General features: G+C 41.3%; 2 protein-coding genes across 2 annotated transcripts in view; one reads left to right on the forward strand and one right to left on the reverse strand.

Moving 5' to 3' along the window:
• ift140 (intraflagellar transport 140 homolog (Chlamydomonas)) overlaps positions 1–22255 on the reverse strand; it is a 29995-nt gene extending 7740 nt beyond the window's left edge. Inside the window, exons 1-18 of the mRNA XM_074663973.1 lie at positions 22119–22255; positions 21479–21642; positions 21177–21398; positions 20942–21063; positions 20729–20859; positions 20368–20543; positions 19550–19644; positions 19371–19477; positions 19126–19268; positions 18838–19041; positions 17530–17602; positions 17312–17403; positions 16819–16946; positions 16621–16738; positions 16399–16520; positions 16184–16319; positions 15966–16097; positions 15280–15530 (exon numbers count right to left, since the gene is read on the reverse strand). Coding sequence (XP_074520074.1) covers positions 15280–15530; positions 15966–16097; positions 16184–16319; positions 16399–16520; positions 16621–16738; positions 16819–16946; positions 17312–17403; positions 17530–17602; positions 18838–19041; positions 19126–19268; positions 19371–19477; positions 19550–19644; positions 20368–20543; positions 20729–20859; positions 20942–21063; positions 21177–21398; positions 21479–21625 — 2399 coding nt within the window. The 5' untranslated portion in view covers positions 21626–21642; positions 22119–22255. The remainder of the gene's footprint in view (positions 1–15279; positions 15531–15965; positions 16098–16183; positions 16320–16398; positions 16521–16620; positions 16739–16818; positions 16947–17311; positions 17404–17529; positions 17603–18837; positions 19042–19125; positions 19269–19370; positions 19478–19549; positions 19645–20367; positions 20544–20728; positions 20860–20941; positions 21064–21176; positions 21399–21478; positions 21643–22118) is intronic.
• Positions 212–11051, forward strand: tmem204 (transmembrane protein 204). The gene is made up of 3 exons (XM_074663339.1): positions 212–1431; positions 1979–2134; positions 10116–11051. The coding sequence occupies exons 1-3, from the start codon at positions 1152–1154 to the stop codon at positions 10358–10360; spliced, it is 681 nt and encodes a 226-aa protein (XP_074519440.1). The 5' UTR covers positions 212–1151; the 3' UTR covers positions 10361–11051.
• Positions 22256–23258: the final 1003 nt, after the last annotated feature.

A 23258-nucleotide genomic window follows, 5' to 3' on the forward strand; every position in this document is an offset into this window, starting at 1 on the left:
AGGCAACAGGAAATACCCCAAATCTTTGGGGGCCCTGCTATACGAGCGGGGCACGGCGGCCAAGTCAGGGAAAAGAAAGCCAGAGCAGAAAGCCTCAGCCAGGACCTGACTCTATATGGTCACAGAAAACCAGCTCTGACAGTGAAGTGAAGAAAAGTGGAGCTCTCAGGGCGGCGAGATCTGTAGAGCCAGAAAAGGAAGAGGAGAGAAGAAGCGGGTCTGCGTTTGGCCTCTCTTCCCATCCTCTTTTCCTCTCAGGAAACACATCCTGTTGCTGCGGGCCGACTGTGGCAGCCGATGTGTTTGTTGCACACGAGAGAGGGGACTCAAGCGAACGCCCCCTGGGCTCCAGACAAAAGAATACACAACAGTGACGTCCAAGGAGGAGGGGGTCCTTGGGACGTTCTCACACACAAACACACTGACACACACACAGGTTTGGAGTCTTCACCGAGGAGGAGCTGTCTGTTTAAAGCTGGCTGCAGATTTTCCAACTCGTGCTCGGAGTATGATGAAGAGCAGCTCCCCCACAGCTCAACTCTGACCTCCAGGATTTACAGAGGGAGAGGGAAAGGAGCAGAGGGAGGTGGTTTCAGGAGTCTGTAAGAATCCAGTCAGGCAGACAAGATCCAGTTTTAGTGTCTGGATCCTTCCACAGGCGATGTGAGGCAGCTGAAGAGGGAAACAGAGAGGAGATTCTGCAGAAAGGCCAGCTGCACACGTAGGAGTCAGAGGAGAGGAGAGGGAAGGAGGAGAGGAGACAAGGACGCAAGAGGGACGGAGTGAGCCCCCCAGAGTCAAGCTGCAGCCGGGCAGAGCCAGTGGAATGGACCCAGGTGCCAGGTGGATTAACCCCAGCGTGCCCGCGGTGCTGTCTGAGGAGGAGGGCTGAGGATCTGCAGCGACGACGAGCAACACCTGAAGGATGAATGGAGATGTTCTTTAGCTAAGCCTGACGACTACGCTCTCGCCAACTCCACCTCCGCCCGAGCCGGGACCACTCACGCCAACAGCTGGAGGAGCAGGAGGAGGAGGTGGTGGTGGAGGAGGAGGAGGTGGAGAGGAGCCAGGGTGCCCAGAGCACCGCTGAGGAACAGGGGTCTGAGGACGGACACCAGGGAGGGGGAGAGGTGGCGGGCGTCGGGCGCCGCATGGCCGTGCAGAGGCTGGTGACGGCGGCGGTGGCGGTGGCCCTGCTGTCCCTGGTCCTAAACAATGTGGCGGCGTTTACTCCCAGCTGGGTACTGCAGGCGCTGGAGGACGGACGCAAGAGGAGCGTGGGACTGTGGAGGATGTGCCCGGCTGGGGGCGAGAGGGGCCGGGAGGATCTGCAGGCCGGGAGAGGGGGGAGGGGGGCGCAGAGGGAGTGCGTGGGCCTGGGATGGGGATCTGAGTTCGCAGGGTACCAGGAGTCCCGCAGCACCGTCAAACGTAAGTGTGACGCTTGGTTTCCTCTCAGACGCTGCAGGAATATGTTCACTGACCTCAAAGTGTCAGACGAGTAAAATTCAGTTTGAGTCAGTCAGGAAAATGAATTCTACTTTTTTAGGTATCAGAGAAAAATGTGTAATACTTCTATTTTATTTATTTAATTCAACCTTCAAGGAAGAAAAATCTGTGACAAAAAATCTGTTTTCAAGAAGGTTTTTCTTTTCAGTCAGTGAGCGCGAGTATAAACCTTATCTGCAGTTTTCAAGCAGAGCGAGTGTGATGATGGATGTTGGTGCTTTGTTAAGTCGAGCTCCATTGAGTTATTTTCATTCAAGAGTGAGTCTGGGAAAAGGTCCAGTGGCAAACTTCAATGGGCACAATGGGCGGCACTGCCTGCTGCTGAAGGAGCGTCCAGCGCTCCACCATTCATGACAACAAGTCACAGGTTTCCAGGTTTAACTACGAGGTGGTTTTCAGATCTTAGGAGCTCGTGTTAGGACTTGACCCGCAGGAAGAAATGACGCAGCTCTTCCTCTGTTCCCTAAAGTGCAGTTCGACATGATGCGAGCGTGTAACCTGATGGCCACGGTGGCCCTGACTGCAGGTCAGCTGATCTTCCTCCTGGGCCTGATGGGACTGCCCTTCATCACGCAGGAATCCCAGTGGTGGGAGGAGGCCATCGCTGCACTCTTCCAGCTAGCCAGTGAGTATCAGCGCTTGGTCTGTAACACTTAAACCGACTGATGAATTCAACAATTCAGACTAGAGATAGACTGATATGGATTTTTCTGGCCCGATACCGATTATTTGTTGTCAAGGAGGCCGATAACCGATATTAATTTGCAGTCGAACTGAAAATATTGGTGTCAACATTTTGAACCATACAAACTCCAACACTTTATTTCATTCAAATACCGTTAAACATGAGTTAATTAAACAGCTCCCAGGCTTAGCAGCATGTTTTATTAAGTTAAATTAAAACCTAAAAAAATAGCTAAAGTTTTCTACAGTAAATAAATAAATTTCAATGTAACTGCAATAACTGTTATAACTGCACTGCTGATTGGCTGTTTCCCAAGCCATGGCTCTGCTTGTAACCAATCAGATGGTACTGTGGGTGGGACAGATCGGAAACCACCTACCCTGCGGCTGCATCAGAGCTGCAACAACGCAGTTTTAAATTTGTTTCTTATCAGCCATCAAATCAAAAAAAGGCAGATGTCGATATGCTTCAAAATGCCAAATATCGGCCCCGATAATCAGTCTATCCCTAGTTCAGACAATAAAAACTAAAGAACAATTATTTGAGACACCAGCAAAGGCGACAGTATTTACACATACCAGATATATCGGGGCCGATACTGATACCGATTATCAGTAGTCAAGGAGGCCAATAACCAATATCTGGGGCCGATATTAATTTGCCTTTAAGCATGCGTTTATTAAACAGCTCCCAGGCTCAGCAGCTGAAAACTTAAATAAATAAATAAATAAATAAAAAGATAAATAAAAGTTTTCTGGCTGTATGGAGCCAAATTAACACAGTCTGAAATTAAATTTCTTATCGTTTGCAGGATTTAAAAAAAAAAGGCGGATGCCAATCTGCTTCAAAATGCTGAATATTGGCGCAAATAATCCTACTATTCTTAATAGAATCCAGTTATAACTGATGGGAAATGTAACCAACAGTGCATTCTTACTGTATTATTATACTTCATATGAGCCACATTGAACTCTTCAGTCCAGAAATGTCTTATTTCAAGTTATTCAAAAACAAATGAGTTCTGAATTTCTTGTAACAAGCAAAAAAAAAAAAATCTGCCAATGGAACAAAAGAAATTTACTGGGAAATTTGCTTAAAACTAGAATAATGTCTTAATACAAGAAACTTTTCTCTTGTTCCATTGGCAGATTTTGTTTTTTATCTTAAAGTAACTCAGACCTTGTTTTTGTCTTGAAATAACTTAAAATAAGACATTTTTCTGGACTTGTCAGGTGAATGTGGCTCATATTAAGTCTAAAAAGACATTTTCTACTAAAAATAAGATGAAAACACTTGATAAGATTTCAGGTTTTTGCAGTGTGCTCTGGGGCTGAACAATTAATCAAATCACAGGGGCTGCATTTAATAATAATAAAAAAAAATTAAAGTGCATTTACTAAGATATTTATACAATTAATATTTAAATTAATGTTCACAAAGTATTTATTTTTAATTTTATAAAAAAAGTGCACTCCACAAGTTGACATATTTCAGTGGTTGAGCCAGAGATTTGGTCTTGTTTAGATTTCTGCACTGTATTCAATGCGAGATCCATAGACGAGAGGATTTTTATTTATTTTTTATTTCATGGTTCATACAAGGCCTGTTGTTCTGCAGTGCTTTGTTCCTTTCTCTGATCTTATCCAAGGTAATTGATGATCATTTTATAAAAGGTTTATAAGGCTTGAAGTTAAATAAAAAAAAAAAACGAATTATATTATTTTCCAAAATAGTTCAGCCCTAATGTGCTCAGAGAAAAAAGGATAAATAAACCAAACTGGTCTCAAAGACAGCGAGCATGCTGTCCTCGGTGTGGGAGCTGTAGTCCTGGGAAAATCATAATAAACCTTCCACAGTGAGTGTCCATCCATCAACCCCACTGTGAGTCACACAGAGTGGGCTGATATGACCCTAACCCCTGATCCTGACCACAGCAGCCACGATGAGACACACTCTGAGGTGTCTGAGTGGTTTGGTATCACTGTGGTGAAGCAGCCTGGAGGGGGTCTGCTCTGGGTCTAAATTTAGTCCTGGTCCAGAATCTGTGGGCCCTGGCTGCAGCGAGCCAGGGAGCGACTGTCGGGCGCCAGGATATCCCTGCTCAGGACGAGGAAATGTCTGTGACTACCTGTTATGCAAACCCCCGAGCTGAAGGAGGAAAAAGAGGGGAGGGGGAGCGGACGGGAAAGACGGGTTTTCGACAGGGACTGTGTGTTTGTGCGCGCTGGCAGGGGGGATTTTGTGTGTGTCCGTGTATATGTTGTGATTGTGTGTTTTGGTGGAGAAGTGTCCTGTTACACACGACAGCAGGGTGGGAATTGTCTCTGTGCAGATAAAACCGTCTAGCTTTAAAGCTGCTGTTTATAAAGCGTCCCAGGAATGAAAGAATCAGGGATGGGGGCTTTAATCTGGAGGCTGAGGCAACACGGACCCACCCAACGTTTAGGAACTCTCCAGAACAAGACGACACCACCGACCAAACCTGAGCGACCTCAACAAACACTGATTAAAAGAGACAATGGCAGAGTAAATAGACGTCACATCCCATCAATCGGTTCATTAACAGTGTGGATGTTCTGGCAGAGAGCTCTATAATTATAACTGTTTGAATTATAACAATAGTGACTAAGCCTAAAACTGTAACACCTATTTCCTTAACGTCTAATAATAGCAAAGCTCTCTGGAAAAACGGGCAACAAAGGTGCTGAGTAACAGGGCGACAAATATCTCAGGATGTTTCTGACCAATAATAGAAACCAGACCCAGAACAGGCAAAGTGCTGCTGGGTCTGGATTTAAGACCATGAACATCAGTATGTTTACTGTGAGTACACACAAGTCAACATCTGAAGCTAAAATCTTTAAATCATTAAAACATTCTGATCTTACTCTGAGAACAAAATCAGAAACTCTCAGACCAGGCGTACGCACCAAAGATGACGACCAACGCTCAGAAAATGTAAACACATACACTTTCAACTAAATCAAGGATATATTTAAACTTCTTCATTAAAAGTAAAATACATTTAATAGAAACATTAAAATTGTGAATATACTTAATGTATTAACAAAACATGAAATTGATGACCTTTCAGCATATGTTTATTAAACAGCTCCCAGGCTCAGCAGCTGTCTTATAAGTTAAATGAAAACTTAAAGTAATAAAGAGCTCCCTAAAGTTTTTTACAGGAAGTCAAGTTTTCCAAAAACTGTCTCTGCATGTCACCAATCAGATGGTACTGTTTGGTTGTATGGAGACAGATTAACACAGACTGAAACTAAATTTCTTATTGGCTGCAGGATTAAAAAAAAAGGGAGATGCCGATCTGCTTCAAAATGCTGAATATCGACGTTGATAATCAGTCTATTCCTAACAGAGAAACAGTGCATTTTAACTGTCTTATTATACTCAATATGAGCCACATCCACCTGACCAGTCCAGAAAAATGTCTTTTTTCAAGTTATTTAAGGACTTAAATGAGGTCTGAATTTCTTGTAACAAGTAAGAAAAAATCTGCCAATTGAACAAGAGAAAAATTTGCAGGAAAATTTGCTTGAAACTAGAAAAAATATCTGTCAGGTATTGGAGTATCGGTGCCTCTCAAAACTGGATCAGCATCAGTGTGAAGGGGCCGGTCCATGGTGCTGATCCAGGAAACCAGCTCTATGCCTTTTTTTAAACCTCTAAAACACTCACAACTACTTGATTTAAAACGTTTCCTCTAAAGCACTATTGTTTTTTGCCAGTCTACAGGGAACAAAAGTTTGCAGTTGATCATTTTTCTGCACATTATAAAGCTTTGTTTTTACCAAACTGCTGATAAAAAAAATTATAGTTTAAATAAATATCAACTTCAGTAATTTCATATACTCATTTTTGCCTTTTACCCAAATCATTCCCAGTTTAACCCACAGTGTGGCATAAGGTTTGTTATTTAACAGTGGTCGATACTCAAAGCCTGTTTTTCCTCTCCAGAAAGTTGGATCGGTGTATCCCTGAAATAAAGATGTTAACTTGAAAAACTTTTAGATTTTATTAACAAACAAATTAATATTTATTACCACACAAACACACATAAGGAACAAAAAATGGTCTGGTTGAGTACCCATACCCATTGCCAGGTACTATTTCATATGCATCTATCAGTGAATGAGCTCCTGTGTGTTCCTCATTTGGGGAAAACAGTGATACAGCCTTTATTCACAGTATCTGTTGACATTTCAGCCAAGGCTCTGAATCTCTACACAGCTTTAAGTCTTCTTCACAAATCAACCAGAAAAGCAGCCTGTGTCTTTAGATTAACTCTGGACTCACTGGTTTAAGTAAAAATGTGGAATAATTACCTTCAGTGCAAAATGACAGTATTTGTGCAACAATCCATAATTTATGGCCCTATTTTTATACTTTATTCTAAGTAAGTTAGAGCTGAAACGGTTCCTCGAATGATTCGAGGTACTCGATTACAAAAAATACTCGAGTAATTTTCTCCGCCTCGAGGAATCATTTAATTTTAAAAAAGATCAAAGAGTGGTATTTCAAATAGAGCTGAGGCCATATTAAGAGAGTTTTCAGACCCCTCAAGCTATCTCTTATACAAAATAGCAACTAGCAACAAATCTAGCTTCTTTTCTGGAGTTTGGAGACTAATGGGTCATTCTACCAAACGGGTGCCATTTGGGGCCGCAACATTTGATGAGATGTACAAGGCACAAAAAATGTGTCAAAGTGAGTTTACAAATATTTCGAGCTACCAAAGCAAGTGCTCTTACTGACATGCTGTATCAGAAAATTCTGTTTCTTAAAGAGAAAAAATTTCATTCGAAAAATAACTGCTCTTTAACTAAACAAAAGTGTGTTTTACCCGATTACTCGATAAATCGATGGGATATTCTGTAGAATACTCGAATACTAAAATATTTGATAGCTGCAGCCCTAAAGTAAATGTTCACACTTATAATGAATTTGACATTACGCTTATGTTTCCATTTCCTACTTTCTTTTATATTTTGTTCTTTTTCAGTTTTTACACTTTTTGACAAGAGCAACTGTAACCATAAAGCATTTTCCCCTTTATGAAGTATTTCTAATTTCTGAAATAAGTGGAATAAGGCTTCAACAGAGATTTTTAATCAGATTTTTCTAACTCCAGAGTTAGAGTTAAGAGCTCTTCTTTATAAAGCCATTATAAAAACTGATGTTGATACAAAAGCTTTTGGTCATATTCTCTGAATCCAGCTGTGAGTGGGGATGGATACTAAATTAGGTACCTTTAAACATACCGACCGAAATCTATCAAAAGTACCTCGGTACCTTATCGTTTCATATGTGAAAGGTCACCATCCCGAGCTGTGAGGGCCTTTTTCTATAACCTCCTCTTCCTACTCTGTGAATGGGCTCCAGCTCTGAATGAGTGGGAGTTTTTTACCTCATCTTTTTCTCTGGGATGTTTTCATTTTCAGACGAGCCAAAAAGCTCAGCTGATCCAAGCAGACTGTGAAATAACAGAATCTGCTTCCAGTCAGTGATATCTCAGCCGTGTTGGCAGATCCAGGCTCGAGAGACGCTGTTTATCACCGCTTTATGTTTCACAGAGTTTAATCTATGGAGCCTCGTTGAGATCTCCTTAATCTCATTCAGAGAGGAGTTACACTTTTCCCAGAAGTCTCAAGTCGTTCTCAGTAAAAAGGGAGTTATGAAGGGTTGAGGAGGACACAGGGCAGGTTAATCTCTCAATCATTTCTGTCCTCTACAAAAATAAACCAAGAACAAACCTGCTAAATGACTTTCCAAGACCCGGCCTCCAGATAAGGTTTGTTTGGATTTTCTCTGCGACAGATCATGTCAAATGCCCAGAAAATATATTAACCTCAGCGCTCAGGGTGTGGAGAGCAGGGAAGGAAGGAAGGATGGAAAGAGGAAGACGGGGAAGGAAACTTTGGGAGATAAGTATGTGCCAAAAAAAGGTTCACACAGCCCACCCAGGCTGGAACCTGGACAGGAGATTATTCATTTTCTTAGGTCAGGAGCCAGACGGGCTGAATATGAGGAGCTGGAGTCCACAGATCCATTCAGCACAGGCACGCAATGATACACAGAAAGACTTATTCACATCCTCGCTTTAAACAATGACAGCGACCTGACTGTGGAGGTGGAGACAGAAATTCAAGTGAAATCCTTCTTTGGTGACTTCAGGAAACACACTGATTCACATCCTCAAGCTTTAACTGATTCTCTTTGTTTCCTGTATTTAAACAATGTGGAAGGAGCAGATTTTAAGCATTGTTGAAGTACTGAATGTGTTAGATTAAAGAGTGCCAGCAGGAATCTTCTATAACCTCGATTGTTCGCTCTAAAAATAGCCTCACGCTGCAGAGCGAGTCCATAAAACAAAGCGGGGATGAAAGAAACAGCGTGAATTTAAAGTCTTTCCACCTTCAAACAGGAGCTCCGCATTGCGTGAGTTACACGGCCGTGAATCAAAGAAATCAGGAGATAAAACATCTCAAAGGCTTTTCCTGAAACGATATTCACGCTCTGATATTTTTAAAGCTATTGAGAACTTTGATCTTTAGATCTCTGAAGTTCTTCCTAAGAGGAAACAGGTTTTTGATTTCAAAGGCCCCACACGGAGCTCCTGCCGCACCGAGGAGTTCAAGGCCAGGGACGGGTGTCTACGAGATGACCGTGTATATTCAGAATTTTTTCTCTCTGGATTTTACAAAGCGATATTAAAGGGGACATATCATGCTGATCCCTGATTTAATACTTACATATAATACAATAAATTTAAAAACAAAACCTTACCCCTCCTGAATTTTCAAAAAATTAGATATTGAATGTTTTTCTGATATCCTAGAACGAGATTTGATACCACTGAAAATAGGTCATTGCCAGTTGGCCGCGAGATTTCGACCGTCGTGACGACACGAGGATCCTTTCTTTTTATTGGAGTAATCTGATAAAGCAGCTCCTCCTCTGTGATGTCAGTTAGTCACACAACCACCACCGAGGGATACACCCACCAAGAGCCGACTGACTGAGTGCTGGATGCAGGGACTCTGCTCTGCTGAGCAGCTCGGCTTTACATGTTGAATTAGCAGTTAAAACACTGTAGTTTTAGCAGACGTGGTAATACTTGTGAGACTGTGATATTTGCATGCTTGTTCTGACATGCACTGTGAACCTGGACCACAATAATGCTGCGGTAATAACATAGTGAGGAACTGACGGTAGAGGCGATCTTTAGACTCCACTTTCAGCATGATGGATAAAACAGACAGAGAAAAGTGAAGGAGCAGGATGGAGCCCTGTTATAGAAATAGTTTATTGGTGAAGTCTGCCTATATTTCCACGTATAAACTATACATGTTACAGTACCGGTTTGACTCACCACACTGAAGTGTCCTGAGATGATCTGTGTCCAGGTGGATTTTCTTCCTCCTGAGCTGCAGAACCGTCCGGGTCTGACTCGGTCCAATACAAAAGGACGTATCCTACACTCTGCCATTTTATTACTGCTATCAATGCCTTACGGTGAAGTTTTGGCAAACAGCAAACTCGCTCGGTCTGCTCCATCCAATATGGCTATTTTGTAAATACTGCCATGCTGCAAAAACCGCCCCCTGGCTCTACCCCCTCCGCCCCTCTGATAGAACTGACCAATCAGAGCACAAAGGGCTGTGACGTTGCGAGGTTACTGGAGGTCATTCTCCAAACGGAGAGTTTCAATGAGATCTTCAGAATGGCCTAAAATGAGGATATTGAGAACGCTATTGTGGGGCAATGAAGGAACTAAATGACTTGTACTGAGGGCAGAAATGCTTTACAGGCATCCTAGTCTGGCATAGTGAAGAGGAGAAACAAGCATCATATGTCCCCTTTAACATATGAATGAAAAAACTTTCTCTTTCTTCTCATCCAGGTTTCGTTCTGGTGATCGGACTCGTGACCTTCTACAGAATCGGGCCCAACACGGACCTGTCCTACTCCTGCTACGTGGACATAGCTGCTTGCCTGCTAGCCACTTTAGCTGCAGCCATGCTCATCTGGAATATACTACATCGCCGTGACGACTGCCTCCCACCTGGAGTCATCATCATCAGCCGCTCGCTGGCGGCACCTTTCCACCCACGTTTGGACAATGACTACGTGGAGTCGCCGTGTTGAGGCGCGTCACTTCTCAGGCAGATGAGGGGTGTGACACAGGACGACTAACATGGACCTGGACCTGTACACCTCCACATTTCACCACCTGTCCGCTGTAAACAAGACGTTATTATCAACCTGCTGCTTCGTGCGATCTGAATTATCTGAGTTATCTCCTTAAAGCAGCCCCTGAAACACTCACACACTCAGAACAGGAGGATGTTTCTGTATCTCGTGCTCCGGTGAGACCATCATCAGCTAAATCCTGAAACCAGGCTCCCACTGAGCGTCAAACACTGACTGAAAGATCAAGCTGGAACTTGACCTATTTTGTTGAAAGTGCACTTATTCAATTGTCTTCCACAGAATTATTAATTGGAGCTCATAAAACAGCAGGATACCTCACTTATAAAATTTAATTTCCAGCTAATTCCTCAAGATGAATAAATCTTTGTTCGTTTGTTTATAATTTGAACATAATAAAAGTTTCAGAAAGACATCCTGGATTCACATTTCACTCCTTACATCACTGTTAAAGATGCCTTCCACAGGGATTTCTGCTTGCTTTTGGTACAAAGTGTATACTTAAATTAATATTTTTATAAAGAGAAGTAGTTTTATTCGTATATGTATTATTATAAGCATATCATATCTTGTTCTTGTTTTTCAAAAAGCTCTGTGCTGTTTGTGGTTGTTCCACATTGCCAAACATAGAGGCGTATTAAAAAAAAAATATGTTAAATAAATTCAATAAATTTCTATTGAGCAAAGATTTAGACTCTGTGCTTGATGTTGTTGTTGCTGTTTTGTGCCCTACACTCCAACCAATGGACCAGATATGAAACTTTTTACCAAAGAGACTAGAGGTGGGATAAAACATTAGCATTTCAACTCTTGATATAGATATTTTTGTTAAAACAAAAAATTCCTCTTCTAGGTGAGTTAGAAGTTCTGTAGTAGACTGATAAAATAAAAATCATACTCTTGTTTTGTGCAATATTAGATATTTTATGAATCCCATTGGTTGCACCAAGTGACTTTTATCAGTGTCACCAACTGATCATGTCTTTCAACCAATGTATTTTTTTAAAACATTGGTTTAATGTCACAGTAGTTTAAGTGACAAACTCAATGCACTTTGTTTTCAAGTTAAGTGTCTGTACTAAAGAAAGTGTCAAATTCTATATATAATAAAATCTAATGAATTATTTTCTAAAGAAAGAAGTTTTTTTCTAATTTAGAAATTTTTTTTTTGTTTGTTTGTTAATCTTTAATAAATTTGCAAAAAATAACGTTAACATTTCAGAAATCGTCAAAAAAAAATCAAAAGTTGAAAAAAAAATTGAGAGTTAAATTTTAAATAAACCTTTAAATATACCTTTAAAAATTTACAAAATATATTTAAAAAAATAAATTACAATTTTGGTTAAAAAATAATTTAAAGATGAAAATGAATTAATCGGGAAAATTGGCATTTTTAAAAAAAATTTGAAAAAAAAACAAAAAACTGCTTTGTAAATAATATGCAAAAATTTCAATTTCAAGATTTCAAACAATTGCCAAAACTTCAAATAAACTTGAAATCTGATACATTTAAAAAAAAAAATCAAAAGTATTGAAATACTATTTGAGTTTGATGACGCATGATTTTATTTAGTGTCAGTGTATTTAATAATAAGCCACAGGTTGCAAAACACTGGTGTGGAATATTGCAATATTGCGATATATTGATATTTTGGTATTGTGATGGGAATTGCATCATGAGGTTCTTCCCAATACTCACCTCTTAAAGAGACAGACTGTATCACTTTAGATTTCAAAAGTTTTTTGCATAAAAAACACAAGGAAGAAAGCTGATAATAATAATAATAATGAAAATAATCATAACAATAATAATAATAAATTTTGTTTTAAAGTACTTTTCATCCCTGGTCCTCAAAGTGCTACAGAGTAAGACATGATTAAAACAGGTTGAAAGATTTTAAAGGGAAGGTTTTTTAAGAGAAAGGGTTTTCAGGCCTTTCTTAAAGGAGTCGGTTATTTGTGGGGACCTCAGGTGGTCAGGGAAGGTGGGGGAGCAGCTGAGCCGAAGGCCTGATCTCCCATAGTGTGGAGCTTAGTTAGCTTAGCCAACCAGCAAGTTCTTCTTTTACGGTAAGAACAACTTAAGAAACTCCTAAAAGCAGCAAACCCTGGTGTCAAAAAAAATTGAGCCTATTTAGCTTTGAAAAGAAAACTGCAGTTCCTCAGACGCCTACTTGACGCAGTCTGTTAAGGTGTTTCTGAAAGGGTGTAAACATTCTGTGTAGTTTTAACGGCTGAGCTGACTTCAAACAAACACTTCACAAGATTAAACCTCGTCATTTTGATTCCCTAACACTCCTCCTCAGTCTCACTGTCAGCAGGTTCAGCGGTAGTTTCATGCACAGACGACATACTTTCCAGTGACAAGCTGCAGCTCCAAAGAGCACGGGTGTGTCTCATGACTTCAATGTCATCCATCAGTCTCTGCTTCAACCCAGAACACTTCCTCAGGGTGACCTGATGGAAACGGGGAGTTGGGCTTTTAAATAGACGGACAGTTCTGTAAGACTTGTATTCATGCAGGGAGATAACCCAGCAGCATGTCACCTGAAGTCAAGGACAGCATGAATGAGAGGAAGCAGCACAGTGTGGGCTGAAGAAAGACATCCCAGCCTGTATCTGACAGGCCGCTTTGGGTGTCCCAGGGTGTCACACTGCGCAGATCTGTATGAATAAAGTCAGATCAAACAGCATCCAGGTACATGCAGTCTCCATACGGTCTCAAACACATGTACCAGAGAACTCAGCTGAGGAAAAGGTGGAAAGGTACAGGTTACCGCTGCAGGAAATACACGTTCCTGTGGGTGGAGATATACGGGAATCAAACACAATACAGATCTCTGCACCAAACAGAGAGGCAGCAGTAAAAATAGCCATCAATGAGGAACTCAGTAAAGCTGTCATCGTGCCTATTAAACTCTGAGGAGTATCCGGCCGGTAGGATATGCTTTTACGCCATTTGTTTGTTTTTGAGCTGTTTTCATGTTGGCGTACTGTTTGTACGTGCGAAAGCTGCACCAGAGCAGAGGACGAACCGAGTGCTCTGAATCATGTCTTCTGCTGGAGATAAAATCACATCTCACATATGGAACGATCCTCCACACACTCACATCCTCGGGTGACCTGATTCAACATTAGCAGGAATGGAAAAGGCACTCCTTCTGGTTTTGAACTGGCAGTGAGTGTGTGTGTCTGTTAGTGTGTGTGTGTGTTTAGAAAAGTACATCCCCTCTGAACACACCCGTACACTAACAGAAACAGTCACATATACACACTGAGTTCCTTTCCTGAGCACAGACAGAAAAGTCCTTAATCATGTCCTGTGTTTAAAAATCAGAGATGAAGGGTCTGACTCCACCGTAGCATCCATCATTTCAGTAGATTCATCACTCTATAAATGTTTCCTAGTTTCCTAGTACTCCAAAACCAAACAGACACTTCTACACGTGAATAAGAGTCTTCCTTTACTCTGATTGTCTTCAGTTGGCTAAATTACCTGATTGGGTAGACCCTGTTTGTAGAAGTTGATTGCTTAGCTTCTATGCTAGTTCTCCAGGTACAGTGGGGTCAAAGCTGACCACCGTCAAATGTGGGTTATTTACTAAAACAGGGGTGGCCAACCAGTCAGAGACCAAGAGCCTCAAGAATTACCATAGTACTACAAAGAGCCACAGCACACACGTGTTCTTACAAACGCATTTCCTCTCACGCATAAACAAAATGACATAAAATAAAAATAAAAATATTTCCAATTTTCAAATCCTAATTTTCGGTGTTTGTAAGCGGGTTAAAATTCATATTTGGAGCAGTGTCAGAGAAAAAATTATGCTTTAACTGTAGAAGAGACAAAGTTCCATTTTACTATTCATCTGTCTGTCTGTCTATCTGTCTATCTATCTATCTATCTATCTATCTATCTATCTATCTATCTATCTATCTATCTATCTATCTATCTATCTATCTATCTATCTATCTATCTGTCTGTCTGTCTGTCTGTCTGTCTGTCTGTCTGTCTGTCTGTCTGTCTAGATAGCTATGAGCACATGAGTGATTGAGATGAGAGAAAAGAAACTGAAACTTAAGTATCAATCTCATCACCTAAGTATTGATCAATACTGATGCCAACATTGGCATCAATATATTAATATCTTAGATAGATCGGCCTATTCCTCTATATTTAATATATTTATGTAGGTATATAGAAACAAGAGGTCCTCGACTTGCGTATGCCTCGACTTACGCCGTTTCAGCTTTACAACGCCAATAATTATATATACATAAGAAAATAGAGAAGGTTTCAAAGTTTTGCCGGTCTGTTTGTAAGCTCCTACAACACGTACTAGTTTTTGACATGGAGTGCGTATCAAAGCTACGCTGTGCTATGCTGTCATCAGCAATACCCACTTTGTCTCGAGTTGCGTCATAGTGTAGATTGTCTGTGTTTGTGCTCCATAATTATTTCAGTATCTTCACCTTTTTCCCCTCATGGACATAAAAAGGAAAGCAGGATTTTCTGGCAAAACTGGTATTAAGATATTTAGGGAGAATTTAGGGTTAAAAAAACGACTTACACGGAATTTCGGTTAAATATATAGCCACAGGTTGGCCATCCTTGTACTGAAAGATGCTATGAGAAGAATCTGTTTTGATGTGACTACAGTGCCACCCTCTGGTTTGGAATTTCACACACTCTGTCGTAAAGATGTGACTTTTAACCAGCATTCTGGGTAGAGTAGAGGCTGAAACAACAAAGTTTTTCCTTTGAACTAACCTCCCTGCAGCAAAGGCTGCTGGGAGAGGCAGAGAAAGAAACAGGGTCTGAGTCCAGCCATCCTGCACGTTCACACACTCCTCACCTCTTGATGAGCTTGATGGCCTTGAAAGCTTCGTCCATGTCTCCGATGGTCAGGTAGAAGCTGAAGTTGAGCATGGCGTCACGCGTGGCCTTCTCACAGTCCTCCAGGCCCACAAAGTCTCGGAGCGCTCTTCTGGAGACCATGTGAGGGATCTGAGGAGCTGCTCCTCTTGATGGCTGGGGCTGGGGCTGGTGTTGGGGTGCCGAAGCTTTGGATGCGACCTCGGTCAACTCCTGATCTTTCTCGCCAGGCTGAGGGAGGAGAAGAGGAATAATGGAAGCTATTAACCACACCGTGGAGTGGGAACAATCATTTTAAGTCAAGAACATTTAAAAAGCAGAGGAAAGCTTTGGAAGCAGGAAGCAGAGTGAACAAAACAACAAAGCATGATGGGAAGTGAACACAGATATTAACACTCAAATATTTCAGGGTGCACTTGTGCTTCGATGCAGCACAAGGCGAACACGACAGCTGCTGGAAGATGGGAGGCAGGAGCAGACACTTACTTCTGGTCGAAAGTCACCCCCCCTCCGAAATAACAGCTGGTTTGTTTCAAACCAGGCGCGGGGTCAAACAGAAGAAAAGTGACGGGAGTGAACAAAAGAAGAAGAAAGCAAACATGCTGTATCAGGAACCCCCCGCTGAGGGGTCGAGCAGGAGCAGGACAGAGTGTTCTTCGTCCTCACCTTGCAGCTGAAATAATAGTGGGGGACGTCCAGAGCCAGGAGCGCCTGCAGGCCTGGAGGTCTGAGGTAGTAGTCCTGGAGGAGCAAACCGTGCTCCTGCGTGCAGAAGAGCGTCACCACCGACACGTCCAGCTGAGCGAAGAGGAGAAACAGGGTCAATAAATGTTGAGTTCACACCGTGCACACACTGCTCAGGAGCTGGGAGGTGGTTCCTTCACCGTGTCCAAGAAACTGGTGGACGAGGACTCAGAGCTGATCGGCACGGTCTCACACACGAAGAGACGAGGCTCGGTCTCATCCCAGAAGTGGGAGACGGGGCAGCGGCCGCTGAGCTCGGACATCTGAAACTGCTGCCTGAAGCGGAGAGCAGACACACTCAGCGTGAGACGACTCTACAGGAGACAACTCAGTGTTTTCAGGAGATGCTGGTTACCTTTCACTTTCCTCTGGCTGTGAGATGGAGCTGGACGGTCGGCCGATGAAGAAGTCAAAGTGTGTCACGGTGTCCATCTCGACGTCGTAGAAGTACACTTTGTGATCAGGTCGTCCGTTAACCTGAGCGGAGACGAAACGATCCACTGACTCAGGACGAGTTTCATCACATAGTGAAAAAGTCAATCATGCTTTAGTTTGATGCTGATTGTTTTCCGTTTACCTGTGAGATGAGGATGCTGACGTGGCTGCCGTTGGCGTTACATTTGACCGACCTCAGAGCTCCTAAGTTGGAAATCTGCTCTGCCAGGTTCTTTGCAGCACTGTGAGCTTTGGCGTCTCTTTAAAGAAAAACAGAGAACAGGGAAATGTCTGTGAATGTTTCACTGGATGATCATTTTTCCACGTTATAAAATCCTACCTTCGTGAAAGATCAAAGACTCTGATGTGAGCTGTGTCTGTGCCGACCACCAGGTAAGACTGACACACGTTGAGCATCACAGGGTTCCCCTCTGCTTTGGAGAAAGTCAGAAGTTGTTTCACAGTGCCCTGGAGTAAAGACAAGAAAACAAACATCCATGTTTTTAATCACTCAACTCTTACTTTTTCCTTTCTTTTCTTTAATTTTCTTTTTATTTGTATTTATATTGTATTTTATTTTATTTGCATACTACTTTCTTCTTGTTTCTTTGAAGACAGTTTATAACTTGTATCTACATTTTAGCCTCTATGGACTTATTTTTCTTTCTTTTTTTGTGGCAAATTAAACGCTTTATACGTCCAGAGAGAAAGTAGTAAATAATACCAATAAAATATAACACTACTACACAAAGAAAAAAAGTGAACAACAAGAGAAAAAGTTAAAAAAGGAGACTCTTTCAGTCAAAAACTAACAGCTACTGACGATTACTGACCTGTGGCGTGCGAATCTGGACTCTGTTGGGTTCCACGGTGTAGAGATTCTCATCGTGCACTGCGACAACCTGGGAGTCACAAGGAAAGGATCCTGAGGGATCAGAAAGAGTTGAGATAATAAAAAGATCAGAGAGGCAGAAAGAGGAAAATCAGAGCAGTTTGTAAAATCTCAGAAAGTTAAATAGTGTATGTTTTGTTCAGAGACTCTGTGCTGTACCTGTGTTGCGGAGACTTGTCCCTGAAAGCTGGTACACGGTGACGTGTTTGCTGCTCCACACTGTCACTGAGTCCTGTTGGTGTTTTGACACACAGTTACTTTTGACGTTAACTTATATTCTCATTTTCTTTCAGAAATTAGATCAGAAATCAGAAATACTGGATTATTCTCAGTGGGAAAACGTGTGTTAGCATTGCTCTTTGCATAGTACAGCATTTAGAAAATAAGATGTAAAAAGAAGCGTTTCCACCAAGCAGTCTGGTTCGGTTCAGTACGGTTTGGCACGGTTTGGTACAGTTAAGCCTGATCCCATTTCCACAGCAAACTGTGCCCTCTCGTGGTAGGCAGCGTGTAAGCTGGATGCTGAAAGCCGCAGCTGTTAAATAATAACGTGATGCCGTAGCAGCGTGACACAGTTTACCCGGCTAATATATCCAATGAAGAAGAAAAACAAAGAGCAACGATGGAAGACATCCAGCATTTCGTCCATCTCTGTGGTTAGCATGTAGCTCTTTGATACAAAGAACAATCAAGCTTTGTTTCAGTGAAGTCTGTGAGCTGCCAGGAGAAATGCAGCCGCTGTCACACAGGAAGTGACGATTCTTTTGACCAATTAACGGTCTGCAGTGTTGTAGCTCCACCTTCTGAGAGCGGATCGGTTCAGTCTGGCACCCAAACGAAAGGGTCCCAAAAAGTGGGACGGCTCATCTCTGTTATTTAGGGATCTGTCCCGGAATAAGTCAGTGGAAACCCCCAAAAATGCGTGCTGTACCGAGACGAACTGAACCGGTCTGCTTGGTGGAAACGCGGCTAAAGGGTCATAAAATAAAAAAGTGATAGATACACAATAAAATAAGCAATTAAGCAGCATTTAGTACCAAAATAAGTGAAAAGAAACTATTCATATTAAGAGGGAATGCAAGGCAAGATAGACTATGTTTAACAGATAATGGACTTGGTGACGTATATGAGACAGATAATCTACTTTTTGAACTATATTAAACAGAGTATTGCACTTTGTATCTTGAGGTTAAACAGATATTGCATAATACGAACATAAATGAAATTAGACAGATATTGCACTTGGTGTACTGGAAATCAGTAAAATGTATGAGATAAATATTGTGTAAAATGAACTGCACTACACAGATAATGCACTTTAAGACAGGAGTTGCATGTTAAAATCAGATCATGAGTGTAAAACCAGCATGCAAACAGGATGCAAGACCAGTTAAACTAGTTATAATGAGTGAACCCAGGTTTTTATGATGATTAAAATGTAAGGATCTGAGGAGGCTCCACCCTCACCTTGGTCACACACACTCCCTTGATGTGCCTGTCAGACTGCAGAGCCAGGTGCACCTCTTCAGGGAACTGTGTGATGCTGAGCTGGGTCGGCGTGAGCTGCACTGCTGCCACCTGCTGGCTGAAGTGGGCGGACATCACGTGCTCACACAGGATCAGCACCGTGTTGGAGTTGTTGGCTGCCAGCAGGTTCAGACTAGAGCCCCACTGAGACAGGAGACTTTAAATCACACCAGGCCGTCTTTCATGATATCTATCTGAGTGTGCTGAAACAGCTGATCCAACTGATACCTGCAGCTGTGTGACGTTCCCTTCAACCTCTGTGGGCGTCTGTAGCTTCCACTGAGCCTTGGTGTCACCTCTGCTGCTGTCCGGCTGGACCACCATTCTCCATATCGCTATGCGCCCATGGGTGGTACCAGCAGCCAGGATTTCTGTGGACAGCATTAAAGAGAAGCACGAGGAGTGGGGGTTTGACACAAGAATATGAAGACAAACATGAAACATTTTGTTGTAGGACAAACATCTGTAGCTACCCTTTCCTGCGCAGTATGAAACACAGTTGATCATCTCTCCTCTCTCGAATCCCAGAGTCTCATCCAGCGGCAGAACGTAGTTATCATCCCGCTCCAGGTCCCAAAGCCTGAGAGACGACCAGACTTTATTTTAGAATAGGGATGCACAAAATGTGTGAATAAGTCGTGTGTACACTGACCTGATAACAAGCTCTCCTGCAGCTGTGATGAGGAGGCCGTTTTCTGTCCAGACAATGTCGACGTTCTGCCCGGTCCTGCTGCTGCTGAGCTTCACCTGTTGTGCCAAAAATATTCACAAATGAAGCTGAGGTTGTGTTTAAACTGGCCTCAAAATCGGTCATGAAATCACAAATTTATGCACTCCTTTTATATTTATTTATTTATTTATTTTTTAGCTATTTTCTTTTTTATATTATTGGATTTTAAGACATACAAATATATTATATTATTATTATTTATATTATTTGTTATTTTCATTAGTACAATTACTATCATAATTATAATTTTTTGATTATTATTATTAGTATTATTGTTATTATTATTATTATTTTTTTGTTTGTTTGTTTCTACCTGCCATAGATAAATAATTGTTTCTGTACATCTTGCTATCTTTGAATTCTAAGGCATACAAATATAAAACAATGATTATATTATTTAAATTATTTGTTATTTTGATTAGTACAATTATCATTATAATTATTTTTTATTATAGTTGTTGTTTTTATTATTATTATTATTATTATTATTATTATTATTATTATTATTATTGTTATTATTATTATTATTACTATATTTTATTTTTATTTATTTATTTATTTATTTATTTATTTATTTATTTATTTATTTATTTTTCCTACTGGCCACAGATAAATTATTGTGTTCTGTTCATCTTTGCTAATCTGACTTTAGGGAAAAGTGTACACTAAACAATTCTGCATTGAATGCACAAAATGAAGAGGAATGGACTAATTTATGGCTTATCATGAATTCATTTTACCTTCATAAATTCCTGCGCTCCGCCCTCAGGTCCAAGAGTGTACTGCGACAGCATCATGGTGTCTGTGATCACAGCAAGCGCTTCTCTTTTCTCAAGGTAAAACAGCTTTTTGATTGAGCCGTCCACGCTGAGGAGTGTGCTCGTCTTACAGTGTTCATCCACGTGGTGGACTTTACCTACAGTGGAGGAAATGATCATCCTGATCTTACCAGGCTTTTACATCATGTCACCAGACACAGTGTATTCTCATGTCCCCAAAACAGACACTAGAAATCTCCTTTGGCCATGTTTTCAATTATTTTACTTAATAGTAGAGCTGCTAAGGAAGGCTAAATGACCTATAAAATCTTAAAAAGTCTACCGTCTGCAGTGCTGACGTAAAATGCGAGTCCTTCTTGTGGACCCATCTTAAGAGGCGCTCCCTTCCAGCTGAACATGTCCAGCGCGCTCTCATCTCCACTCACTGAAGCCCGAGCTAGCTTTGCCACATCACTGTAACACAGGTTAGACCCTGGGATCAGCCACACACCTTCTTAGGTAGAGAAGGACTTCTTTTTGTATCCTGTGTACTTACTCCCCTGGTGAAGACGGCCTGAATATGCAGCATGTCAGAGGTTTGTTGTATTCATGCCTCACCAGATGGTTTCCCTGAAGTCTGCCTCTTGCATCCACCTTCCACACTGCAAGTGCACCAGTCTGCAATAAAAATAATGCTACATTAATGTGGTATGTCTCATTTCTCTATCACCCTGTTAGGGAAAAGATGTGCGTTCACATGTATGCATGCTATGAATGCATGAAGCTCTCACCTGATCTCCAGTTACCAAGCGGCTGCCGGAGCTACTCCATTCCAGCATAGTGATGGGTGCTGCATGTGTGCTGGGGACCACAGTTTGATCTCCGGATGGGTGTGTCAGCAGCAGCACCTCTCCTTTCTCCCAGCCCACTGCCAACACTGGTTTTATGGGATGCCATCGCAGCAGCGTGGGCTGATGGGGGCGCTCCAAATGGCAGATCTCTACGTACTCTCCCTGCACACGAACAGATCACAGACACATTGTGAAATCAACGTATCAATGTGTCTTTTGTGAGAGTTAATGTGAGTGTTTACCTGCTGCAGGTAGAGATCTACATGGCCTCCAGTGCTGGGGCTGCTTGAAGCTACAGCCAGTACAGGAAGAACAGGGTGCCAGGTCAAATGAGAGGGCACTCCACTGCTTTCAGGGGCCTCAATACGGTGGTCAAAATACACCGCCATGTCCCCTGAGATCCTTTCTGCAAGAGGAAAACAAACTGTCACTGACATCTGACATCTTATAAACAGTTATTAATAGTGTAGTCTTTTAATTATCTATTAAATAGTTTCATCAACTTTTGCAGGGAGTTACCTGTCTCATTAATTCTTGATGCACAAACTGTGAACTTAAATTAACTCCTGGATGTGTCCTCAAACAGCATCCAGTCATTCCTTATGTATAATCTGACTTTATTCAACAACGCTAGTTAGCCACGTTAGCTCTGACAGGCTTCAGACGCACACTGTTAGCCTAACTGGGACTGTAATTTATTATTTAACTCAGGATTAAAAGCTACAAGGAAGCCCAGTGGTAATAGGTGGGAAACGTTTAAGTTAGCTTCACTCGCTAATATAAGCTAGGCTCTTGAGAAGCTAACCGAAGTTAGCATTCTTTGCTAGCCCGTGGTACAGCAGAATGAAGTCAGACGGTTAATTTAAAAGTCCGAACACAAACCTCTCCGTGTTCTCCTTCAGGGTGATGATAAAGTTGTTGTCTAATCCAGAAAGTAATTCAGATATCGACCGTAACTTCCAGTGCTGTGTAGCCGCCAGTGTGAAGAAGCGTCTCTCTTAGTTGCCCCTGACAACATCGAGGGCGAGCAGGGGGCGGGGTTACGGAAAATGCCGAACGTGATCCGAGTTGTTGACGAAGATACTGATGTATTAGTAGTGCTGTTTTCAAAGCTAAATAAGATCAAATATAACTTTATTGAACCCCAGGTGGAGACTTAAGTTAATTGCAGTGTAAAAATATAACAAAATGAGATTTTAAAAGCTGAATGAAATAGAAAAAACTCAAATTTAACAACAACAACAAAAATATAATTTTAATAATACAATTAACTATATATGATAGTATTAACTAAAATTGAAAAGCATTTCTTTTTTCTAAATCTTACTTCACATGCTTCAAACTGCATCAAAAGGCTTAATCTTTAATGATGGTTTTGGGTCCTCCCCCTCCCTTCTTATTCAATGGGCTATTCCATGTTACAACACATCTGAACATTTGATTCAGGAAGAAAGTGGGAAAAAAACACTTTTTTCCCCCATTTTTTTTTCTTATTTTCAACTAAGTGGGAAATAAAACCAATGTTGCTCTGAGATCTGAGACAAACATATCAGACTTTTAGGATTTTAAGGACTTTATCTAGCCCAGGAAACAGGATCATTTTCTCAAAATCAAATTTTTTGAGTTGGTGACAAACATTATTGTACAAAATCTCTTTTTTGGAAACATAACTCACTGGACAGGGGGTCAAATAAAAATACATTAACTTTACAATAATAGTACCAAAAAGTATGGTAACTGTAAATGTCTCCTCTTTCAGTAGATTTTTTTCCAGTTTGATGTTGTGCTTGATATTTACATATTTTTTCTTTACTAAATTATTTTTTTCAATATTTACCTATTGTAATGTTTTTTTTCTACAAACTTTCTTGTTTGTTACTGTTACTCTGTAAATTCCCCACTGTGGGACAAATAAGCTGTCAATCGACCATAAAAGATTTCAAATCCAGGACAAAGTGGACTAAATTATGTATTCACTTTTTTCTAAATCAAACTAAAGTACAGAACTTGAGGAAATGCATT

This window comes from Halichoeres trimaculatus, unplaced genomic scaffold (assembly GCF_033239565.1).
Source record: "Halichoeres trimaculatus isolate MK-OKI-2021-1 unplaced genomic scaffold, fHalTri1.1 fHalTri1_scaffold_23, whole genome shotgun sequence".
NCBI classification, from domain to species: domain Eukaryota; kingdom Metazoa; phylum Chordata; class Actinopteri; order Labriformes; family Labridae; genus Halichoeres; species Halichoeres trimaculatus.